This window comes from Drosophila obscura, unplaced genomic scaffold (assembly GCF_018151105.1).
Source record: "Drosophila obscura isolate BZ-5 IFL unplaced genomic scaffold, ASM1815110v1 contig_181, whole genome shotgun sequence".
Lineage (NCBI taxonomy): Eukaryota > Metazoa > Arthropoda > Insecta > Diptera > Drosophilidae > Drosophila > Drosophila obscura.
This window is the reverse complement of record NW_024542769.1, coordinates 1,423,104-1,434,229: the sequence shown is the minus strand read 5'-3', so window position 1 is coordinate 1,434,229 and position 11,126 is coordinate 1,423,104. Positions and strand designations below refer to the sequence as shown.

At 41.6% G+C, this 11,126-nt stretch overlaps 1 protein-coding gene and 1 long non-coding RNA gene across 3 annotated transcripts; one reads left to right on the top strand and one right to left on the bottom strand.

Moving 5' to 3' along the window:
* Window positions 1-646: 646 nt before the first annotated feature.
* Window positions 647-11,090, top strand: LOC111067769 (proton-coupled amino acid transporter-like protein pathetic). 2 transcript variants are annotated; one of them, XM_022357070.2, is made up of 6 exons: window positions 647-844; window positions 6,015-6,089; window positions 6,173-6,237; window positions 9,317-9,563; window positions 9,643-10,557; window positions 10,624-11,090. In XM_022357070.2, exons 2-6 carry the CDS (start codon window positions 6,075-6,077, stop codon window positions 10,789-10,791), a joined length of 1,410 nt encoding a protein of 469 aa, XP_022212762.1. In that variant the 5' UTR covers window positions 647-844; window positions 6,015-6,074; the 3' UTR covers window positions 10,792-11,090. The 2 variants fall into 2 exon arrangements, with proteins under 2 accessions (XP_022212762.1, XP_022212763.1); XM_022357071.2 differs by lacking the exons at window positions 647-844; window positions 6,015-6,089; window positions 6,173-6,237 and adding an exon at window positions 9,182-9,252.
* Window positions 1,212-3,051, bottom strand: LOC111067770. Its single transcript, XR_002607140.2, has 3 exons — window positions 2,966-3,051; window positions 2,696-2,862; window positions 1,212-1,700 (listed from the first exon to the last, which is right to left on the bottom strand). It is a non-coding gene; the product is annotated as an uncharacterized LOC111067770 (long non-coding RNA).
* Window positions 11,091-11,126: the final 36 nt, after the last annotated feature.

Here is an 11,126-nt window from a genome sequence, read left to right as displayed (position 1 = left end):
CTTTGCTGCTCTTCCATGAACTGAACAAGTGGTGATGCAATGCACATTTTCAATTTCTAATAAAAAGGAGCACCTCCAATTTAAAGTTTCGTGTTTGCACTGAAGCATTTGGCGCCACGCTTATGAACGTAAGAATTCTATTTCATCAGCCAAACCGACAGAGATGAGGCAGCAGGCCCTTTCCTTTAAAGTTTTTTTTTTAACAATGCGCATCCTTTGTCATTCACCCTGCTGCGTTCCTTCCCTTCCCTTACCATTCACTATCGTTTTGCTCTCAGCCATATACATACACATATTTACATATACATATTGCCGGTCTCTTTGTGGTGGTTGCTTGCTTGCTCTCTCGCTTTCGCTCTTTCAGTTCAGCTCAAAAAATAGCCAAATACATAGCCGTGGAACTGTGGGAATTTTTGAAAGATGTGAAACGCCGATTTCCACTACCAGTCAATGTTTAAATACTAATATATATGCTATGTTATTCTAGAAGCTGTTGGGACATTTTTCAATCACAAAATGGAAAAGTTCCACAACATTTTCGCTGTTACAATAGGTTTTGAATTCCCGCAGTAAAAGAGCTAAATTGGTATCACTATGATGGCTATATAAAAGCAACTCACTATTGAGCTCTTTTGAGTTGCTCTTCGGCGTTTCGCGCGTTATTTTCCCGTTTAGAGTGGCGTGGCTGGCAGTGCTACTTTTGAACTGTTGGCATTAATTGAGTCGCGAATTCTGGAAAATATTTTATATTTATTGAAACAAACATATTTTCGTGCAAGCCGGTCAACCAAATAAAAGTGTTAATATCTCTGTACAGTACACACGGAGAAAAAGGAAGCGCAAAGTAAGCAAGAAAGAAGGCTGCGTGTTCATGAAACCAGAAAGTCTATACATAAGTTGGGAAGAAGCACATGGCAGAAAATTGGGTTTGGTCTGGTCTCAAAATAGCAGGGTGCAATAGAAAATGTTATGTATTCGTATTCGAAAGAATTCAGAAAAGAAAAAACCGCTGTAATGTCACACAAAAAAAATGCTTTACAACCAACAAAATATAATTATAGATAAAGGGCTTCAGCAGTGGCCCAATGTCAATTATAATTAAAAACCCTCGGAAAGAACCAAAACGGAGAGCAGAAAACTGAAAGAATCATTTTTGTGGGACACGCGTGCAGTCTTGGCGTAGACGTCGACAGCGACGTCAATTTGCCAACGTTGCACCTGTCCCGTTATTTGCTTTACGTTTATTTTTTGAATTTTTCATCTGCATCCCCTGTCAATTCTCTTAAGTTTTTGGAAACTATTTCCTTAAAAATCATGAATGGAATATAATCATTATCGTAATTGCGCGCGCTTTCTAATTACTCCAAGTTGTGTGTGGTGCTGTTGTTGTTGTGCCTGCTTGAGTGTACTATAGTTCAATGGCTGGGAATAGGTTTTTCCCCATTTGACTTGCTGATGTTCCACGTTTCTTCTACATAGGAATACGTAATTTAATAGTAATTGAGCATTTAATCCAAGGGAAAGTTCACGCGATGTGTGTGGAACGGAGAGACAGGCTGACTGGTGACTATGATGGTAAAGACCAGGGCCAGATCTACCTAACTGCGTCAATGCACACCCACGTCCACCCACACTCCCTGCCATTAGGGCTGCTGACTCATCCAAGGACAAACGAAATGCATAATCAACCTCGAAAATAGCTGTAAAACAAAAACAAAAATAAAAAGGTTAGAGTGCAAAGCCTCCTCTAACAGAGGTGTGAGTGTGTGTGCGTGTGGTCCTTATCTCACCCGTAATGTGCGATTTTTTTTAGTCTGTTATTGATTTTAGTGTTTCTGTGCTGTTGTTGTTGCGTGTAATTAACAAAACAGAAATTTACAAGCCTCAAAGCTAAAGACGCAGTATAACTGTGACATCAGAGACTGGAGTCCAACCAAAGAGCGAGAGAGAGGAAGTGTGTGGGAGAAGAGAGTGCGTAGGCCGAGACTGCAACTGTTGCTTGCGTGGGAGCAATGTCTTGACAGTTTGACATATTTATGCAGACAAAAGCGAGATGGAGATACAAGATCCTTTTCTAGTGAAATTTATTCCCTCAATATTCCATTTGCTTAAAAGAACTTCCATTCGAAGCATGGCAAAGCTTGATGTAAGGGCATTTAGCCCTCGGTGCCTATCACCCTTTGTTTTTTACCTCTGTTCTTGTTGTCTGTCTGTCTCTTCCTTTCGCTAGTGTTTGCAATTTGCGCAATTTGTTACACACACACATACAGGCACTACACTTGACCGCCTTCTCAACGGTAAATGTCGTGGCTACGACAGAAGAACCCACCCAGAACTGTCGGAAATTGATTTGTTTTAGGCATAACCAATTTCCGTACCACACACCTTAAAGAAGGTTGAAAAACTACCGGAAATCGATTGAACCATTGACCATACGGTTAAAAAAGTACAGTTGATACAGTTATTTCCCATCAAACGGAATGAAACTGCCCAATAATATGCGAAAGCAATATGTACGATTGTAAATGAGCATTATCGAAAACGATAAAGTGACCTTTTCATATACAAATGTAAATATGTATGTATATAATGTATTTGTGGACTGTTATCAGAACCAGAAGTTATGCAAGGACCACACGCCACACTTCAACATACTGCATTTAGTTTTGCGGCCTTTTCAGATAACACTACTTACTACTTATGGCACTATCTACGGGGACTTGCCAGAGGCCTTTCCACGTGTCTGTATTGGTAATAATAATTTGTACTTCCAGTAGTAGAATATTTGAACAGCAGTTTTTGTTTGATACATTTTCTCCAATGACGTCAAAGCTGACAAGGTGTACATATGTGATCTTTGAGCTGCCACACAATAGAAATAAGCTTCTTAAATATTTTTCGATCTCCAAAATGGCATCATTAAACTTTGGGACATCCATCCTCTGATAAAGGCTAAAATGTATACCTTTGATAACATAAATTGCTTTTAAGCAATGTGTTCTATGCCTCAACCTTGTCACCTTCCAAGAACCAACTACAAGTTCACTATCTGGAAAATTACTACATAAAGAACCACAAACGGAACTTCAAGGTTATTATCACATCGCAGTGCTGAAACGTCAAGCGTGTCGTGTTTCCCTGTAAAAATCTCCAGAAATAAAGAAGAAAGATAGGAAATACAATACTTTTGTTTGTTGATCAGCAGATAACATAAAAGACTCCTGCAATACCTTACGTTTGTTTGCCAAATGCATTCCGTCTGTAATCCTAAAATAATGAAAAAGGGGGTTTTCCCCCCTGTATTGGCTGATGAAATATTAGCTGTGCTTTTCTCTATGCCGCTGACTGATGTTGAACTTGATATAAACACATGTTGAGGAGTATTTTCTAAGAATAGTACATATCGTATTAGTGCTGACGCAGAATTCGCGTCAGACTGAAAGGGCGGACAAATTCCCCCATTCAACCGATTACAGAGCAAAAGTTTATATGAGTCAAACACAACGATATCTGGTATCTTGTAGGGCCAACAAGTTTTGGGGTGCAGCTTTCAGGCAAATAATTTCAGTGGGAAAACCACTTAACACGTGGTTGCTTTCCGTCTGTGAGGGGCTCGACCGGGTGGTTTTATTAAATGGTCATCTCTACAGCGAGAGAGAGCAAACTATATTTATGCCTATTATTTTTGGCCAGATGTACATACGAGTATTTGGCATGCGACTGCGCCTTGTTTTTCTGTCTGGCGGCCTTTTCTCAAATATTCTCACGGTACAAAAATTCGTTGCCTTCGTTCTTGCACAATAATACCCAACCACTCGGACGGAATCTTAAACCCTATTTATAATAATACCTTTGTTTTCTCGACATGCATATGTACATACATATGTATGTACATATTACACATTGCTAAAATGTCAATTTCAAGGTTTTCATTCGAATTTTAGTGATCTATCACGTCTTAACGAGACAGGTGATAATTGGCTGAGTGATCTTCAGGCAGTTCTAGAATAGATCTACAAAGAGAGGGAGACAGTAGACGAAATGTAGAAGTCTTAATGATGCTAATGAGAGCTTTAGCAGAAAAGAGAAACAATACATTGTATTTATTTTATCAGGGTAAAATGAAGTCTATTTTCTATAACAACAAAAAATATAAAAAAAGGAAATCAACAGACACAGTAAAACAATACAACAATACTACATCAATACGACATACTATATCAAGTTATGAATCTTTATAAACGAAACATATGTACCTCTTTCTTTATTCCTTCCATTTACAATGTTTTATCAATCAATTCAGTGAAAAAAATCCTAAAAATAGTTGGATTAGTAAATAGACACGCACCCACGCAGCGAAATTTCAATTTAAATGATGCAATCGGTATACATACATATATATTTTTTTTGTAATTTTCGATATAGTCATTGCCCTCGAATGTAGGATCAGTGGTCTGGTCTTTTCTTGCTGTTTGTTTGTGCTTTGAATCGATTGGCTTTTGGCGCTGTCATGCTCTCTCCCTGCTCTCGCTCACGCAACCGAAAGGAATGATAATACTTGTATCTTTCGATCAATCAGCATGTAGCGAAAAAACCAGTTCAGACTGGTTGAAAAACTATGCGATAAGGGCAGACAGACTATCACTAAAAATAAATACATGTCTCAAAAGTAAATCACACACCCAAAAAATAAAAGAGCACAAAACTAAACAAAATGTGTGCCAACTTTTCTGTGGGTGCCGTGCCGCTCACTAGGTGAAGGTTCTTTTCGACCAAACTGTGTGTGTGTGTTGCCAAAATATGATGTTCCTCTCTTCTGGGAGAAATACTCAAATTTTAATTCATTCATTGAGTAGCCAAAATATTGGGTAGGAGCTGGTTCTCATATCTTATCGAGTTGTACGAGTGCCATGTGCGTGATTTGATGACGATGTTAGATAATAAATAATACCTACATACATATGTACATATATGTACATATATAAAATGTGAATCGATTTCAATGTCAGATTTTATTGCAAGACAATGTAAATGGCTGGTTCAGGGAATGCAGCTTCCCAGACAGACTTCTCGCTGTGCGGGCGACCCCTGGGTGAGAGGTCAGGCCAGTTCATTCAACCTTGTTGCGAAATATACCAAATATGCGGCATGAAACGTGGAACGTGACGACAAAAAATGGCTAAAAACTGTTTACGAAGCGTCTGAAGAGAAGGGAAAGCAAAGCCAACACCTAACACGGGAGCAAGCCGCAAATATATGCACATAAATATATCATTTATCTGATCCGACTCGACACCGACTTCAGCGTCGCAATTTAACCCTTGAGCGGGGCTCCTCTTCTGTTCTGTTCTATTCTGGAATTCTTGGCAGCAATTTGATGACAAGGCCAGACCACTTAGAACAGAAGTCGATTTTTGGGGCGAGGGCAAAGTACAGGCCATACGACACGCCACTCCCACCCACAAAAAAATATCTTTGCATATGAAATGTGAGTGTGTGTGCGTGTGTGTGAAAACTTGCACATGTGACCGGGATTTGACGGATGAATAATAGATCTATTCTATCCTAGGAGGCCCACAACAACCTGAAAGAATTAACCGAAATGTGTCATTGAGGAAAGCAAACATATTGCTAGATCTAAAAATAAAGACTCATTAGAGCAGCAGGTTGAAACAAGAGAAGAAACAGAAATCTAGAGAAGAAAAATAAAAGAAAGGCTCTTCCATTTTTATACTCGTACAAATTTATTTGCATAAATTGATTCAAACTGCATCGAATTGAAATTGAGCAGCACAAAACAATTAATCGGGAGGGCGGGAATGCGAATGGGAATGGAATTGTAAATAATTTAACGACACGAATCGCAGTCAATCAAATCGAATCAAGTGAGAATGTCTGGCTCGGAATTCTATTAGTTTAAGGCTCGGCGGCAGTATCTTGTCTCAATTAAAATTCATTATTAAATCAATCAACAAATTGTGTTCTCAAATCGTTCTCCCTTTGATTTCTTGCAGTCTCTGTTGTACACTGAGGAAAAGCCACTTGAAGAGCAGACAGACAGCACAACACCCAAAATGGTGAACATTGTGGTAAGTAATTTCTATCTTTTTCCATTCATTAATTGTCTACATTCATTCAATCGCTTGAATTATTTCTTTGTGCTGCTCTACAGGATAGCGGCGCCAAGCATGCGCCCCAGGAAATGGAGCAGTTCCTGCCGGGCGAGGGAGGAATCAAGTGAGTTTTGTCGTTTGCTAAAAATAAGCAATGTATTAAGCGATTGCTCATGTGGCATGTGTTCGCCAATTAAGGGATAGTCGTGCTAATTGGTTCATAATGCCGCCATAGGCAATTGACTAAAAGCTGCTGACATGCCCTGGCTCCGACTTTGCACCGACTTACTTTTGAAGCTGCTGGAATTTTAGAAGCCACGCAAGCGTGCATCAGAGATTGATTTCAATTACTATCTGCCCGCTTTAAAGCGGGGGCTTACATCATGGACTTAGTGTTAGTTACACATTTGATAACGAGGTTAGACCCTAACTAACTGTATAATCAAATAGTCTCTTGCCTTTTTAATAAGCAACAACTCACGTAAGAGCCTCGACCGTAGCCCCTAACGAGTACTAAAGTCAATATAATGGAAATTGCAACGGTAGTACGCACATAGAGAAATAAATCACCTTACATGAATGCATACGAGTGATAGGGAAGTTCAAGGGGTCTCTCAAAATATAGGTATACCATACATTGCAGGTACACTGGCATTATCTGCAGCTGGCAAACGTTTATTGGGTCGCTTCTGTTTGCTGATCTGCCTACCAGATGCAAATGAGATTGTCATGTAAATAAACTGAGAGATATACATAAACTTTAGTTTTGCTCGTTTAGATCGTTTAGATACCCTTCACGAGTCCAGGAAGATGCCCTTCACGATGAACTTTGTTCAGGGGAATTGAGAGATTCTAAAAGAAAAAAAACACTTATACGATTATTCTATGGTGTTTGTTTGGCATTTGCTTGTTTGTTGTTTGGATGACGCTGCTGTATATAGATTCGTATTCAAATTATATAGTATATAGATTGAATCAATGAACTATAGCTGATAACCCCAGAGACGTTAGCACTTCAACTGATAGGTATAATCATATATTAATAATATACGAAAGTAATGTCAGTCACAAATATACAGACGTTTCAGACATGGTCAGTCACGAATATCAACATACTTACTCGTATGTATATCAGTTTAAGTTAGCAACTGATGGCAAAAAATGTGCCGTCATTCAAATTACTTACATCCGGCACTTAAAAATATGATTACTATAGAAATATACGCAGCTGTCATGGAAATTGTTTATAAATTTAATATTAGCATTAACTATTGAATCGCTCTGAACAGTCCGTGTCTGCTCACAGGGCCATGAACTTGGATTTCTTTCAATTGTAATCTAATTTCTAGTTGAATTATGTCTGAAGATTCTATGCTCCATACATAGACACATATTAACGTGTCTGTTCATGTGTTCCTGGGCAATGAATGCCAAGAATTAACCATTCAAAAAAATGTGGCATTACTAGCGACAAATCTCCACAGTTCCGAGTCTATTTCTGGCTACTATCCTTAGGATATTTAGTGAAAGATCATTCTGAACAATCAAGCAGATTCATTAGATTAATAAAAAGGCAGGCCACGCCCAGTTTGGAAAATAGCAAAGGCCAAGAAACACTCAAATGTTGATGCTAACGAGAAGGAACGTGTGAGTCGTTTCTGGGGACACGACTCTACTTATACCCGTACTCAGTCAGTATATACGTTATTGAGCTTCTGATTTTTTAGAATTTTAGAAAAAAAAAATTTTACATTTTACATTTTTTTGCTACATCTGATATCTACATATACATATACAATGTCAATTCTACATCTAACATGTAGATTGTACATGTTCCATTCATATTCTACATCTCCTCCGCTAGGGGTTGCTCGCGCACTGAACGCGGTAGAGTGTGCGAGCGAGAAGGAAAATAAGTTGCGTTGTCGTTTGCTGGAGGGGGCAGGGGAAGCGACTGAAAATTAATTTCTTCATTCTGGCTATAATTATGATCCGATCTGATTCAGATTCGGCAGTCTGGTAGAAATTGTCATTCTCTACGATAGTGCGTTTTTAGTTTTATCGTATCTTTAAAAATGTGCCTGCTAAAGATTTTCGTCTTTTGTATGGGCGGAAGGGGGCGGGGCGAAATTTTGAAATACACTTGTAGCAGTGGGATATCACATGAGTCTGGAAACCAAATTTGGTTACCCTAACTCGTATAGTCTCTGAGATCCAGGCGCTCAACAAGACGGACGGACGGACGGACAGACAGACATGGCTATATCGACTCGGCTATTGATGCTGATCAAGAATATATATACTTTATGGGGTCGGAAACGTTTCCTTCTCTGCGTTACACACATCCACTTTTACCACAAATTAACTTTTTTAACTTAACTCTTTTTTGAGTACGGGTATAAAAATGAATTTGACGTCCTACTTACATGTCTCAGTGGCGACATCTGACGGCGCCTGCATTCGAATTCTACAGCAAAATAAATATGACATGTATTTGTACATTGCCAATGTGGCGCCACCTAGCGGCTTAAGAATGCCATTTAGGTGGGGGGTGGTTTGTGGGTGGATGGCTTATCTCCTCTTTATTCTGTGTGGAAGAAAACCCACCCACACCATTTCTTTGAGAGGACTAAGAGGAGTACAGCAGCTCAGAGAGTGAGTCGATCGACCTATGCGGTTGCTGCTTGACGCTTGACGCTTTCGTTGGCAGTTTTCTTTATGGCTGATGCAATCGAAACGGCAAAGCGAGTCAGGCGTGGAATGGAATGAGATCCCATAGATTCATGCGATCAATTGGCCCAAACAACGCCAATCAGAAGTTGCCTCACCAAATTCGGGCCGACAACAACAGCAGCAGCATTTTTTGTACCCGTTCCCCTTCTTCGGTCCCCCGACATTAAATTACAAGTGTAGTATTATGAGCCCCCCCGTGACATACGAGGCGAGAGGCGGCAGTTGTAATTGCAGACGCAGCAATTCCGTTGCAAGAGAATTTCACTGTCAGCATACATATAAGAAAACGCGACACTTTCGAGGCGAGCTTCAGTCGGGGAAGACAACAGCCAAACGATCCACGATCCACGAATAGCAGCAGCAGCATGAGAATGGACGATCAAGAACTTACGAATGTGGAGATGAGGTTCCCCACGAAACAAATTTGAAAGTGCAAAAAGCTAAACGCTGCTGTTCTCTTTTAATTACAGATACCATATACAGCCACGGAAATCGGACAACGAGCAGGCCCTGGGCAACACTGAGTTCGATCCGTTTGCACATCGCGACAATGAGCATCCCACTAGCGATAATGAAACGCTCACGCATTTGCTTAAGGCCTCCCTAGGCACTGGCATCCTGGGTATGCCCATAGCCTTCATGTACTCTGGAATTATCATGGGTATCTTTGCCACCATCTTCACCGCCTTTGTGTGCACGCACTGCAGTTATGTGCTGGTAAGTGCTGGCAGGCAACCCGACGGTTGTTTCTTCATTCGTTCAGCATAAATCATAAATCGAATGGTACATCTTTCAGGTTAAATGCGGCCACAAGCTGTACTACAAGACACGTCGCACCAAGATGACATTTGCCGAAATTGCCGAGTCTGCATTCCAGAAGGGCCCCAAGTGGTGCCGGGGCTTTGCTCCCGTGGCCAAGTTCTCGATATTGTTCGGTCTATTCCTCACGTACTTCGGCACCTGTTCGGTGTACACCGTGATTGTGGCCAAGAACTTTGAGCAGTTGATCGAGCACTGGACGGGATCGGCGGTTTCCTCGCGTCTGCTCATCTGCGCCCTGTTGGTGCCATTGATCCTGATTGCTTGGGTGCCGAATCTCAAGTACTTGGCCCCCGTCTCGATGGTAGCCAATGTGTTCATGGGCCTGGGACTGGGCATTACCTTCTACTATCTGACGCAGGATCTGCCACCGCTGGAGTCGCGCAATTATTTGGTGCTGGGCACCTTGCCGTCCTTCTTCTCCATCACCATCTTTGCGATGGAGGCCATCGGAGTGGTGATGCCGCTGGAGAACAACATGAAGACGCCCCAGAATTTCCTCGGCCTCTGCGGAGTGCTCAGCCAGGGCATGTCCGGCGTGACACTCATCTACATGCTGTTGGGTTTCCTTGGCTATCTACGCTACGGTGAGGACACGCAGCAGAGCATCACCTTGAATCTGCCCGTCCACGAGTGGCCCGCCCAGGCGGTGAAGGTTCTGATTGCCTTGGCCGTTTACTGCACATTCGGACTGCAGTTCTATGTGTGCCTGGAGATCGTCTGGGATGGCATCAAGGAGAAGTGCACCAAGCGGCCGATGCTGGTCAACTATGTGCTGCGCACTGTCCTGGTGACGGCTGCCGTGGTCCTGGCCATTTCCGTGCCAACAATCGCACCCTTCATGGGCCTCATCGGAGCTTTCTGCTTCTCCATTCTGGGACTGATATTCCCCGTAAGTTTTTCACCGAATTTAGTTGAAAGTTCTCTTGATCGAACTCCGTTTATTCCTTTGTTCAAGGTGCTTATTGAGATGGTCATCCATTGGGACACTGGATTCGGTAAATACAACTGGATTCTGTGGAAGAACATTGTCATCATCATTTGCGGTATTGCCGCCCTTTTCTTTGGCTCCCTGGCCGCCATCCGAGATATTATTGAAGTCTACACCCAAGTGGCACCGCAATAAGCGCCGCCCCCCACCCGCCAGAGGAGGTAAAGGATTTGAGGAGGATCAGGATGCCATGCCCCGTACTATACCAATCGGGTATAGGAAGAGCCGAAGCAGCGGCTGTGGCTCCGCTTCCTAGAAATCATCTAACTATTGTTAGATGTAAAACCAGCGCCCACATTTTGTACATTTTTCGTCTGTTGCTTAGTGTCTGTTGATTATTTCGGGACCTGTGGAAGCGTATCTACAATACACTGAATAAGTGCCTACTACAACACATACACAGCACCAACTATGCCGTTATAGCACGTTTAGAACACTTGCAATTATATAGAGTAGAGAGTCCAGACCAC

Coding starts and splice junctions, on each gene's coding strand:
- LOC111067769 (XM_022357070.2), top strand. Junction 6,238..9,316: donor CCGGGCGAGGGAGGAATCAA/GTGAGTTTTGTC, acceptor TTTTAATTACAG/ATACCATATACAGCCACGGA. Junction 9,564..9,642: donor CGCACTGCAGTTATGTGCTG/GTAAGTGCTGGC, acceptor TACATCTTTCAG/GTTAAATGCGGCCACAAGCT.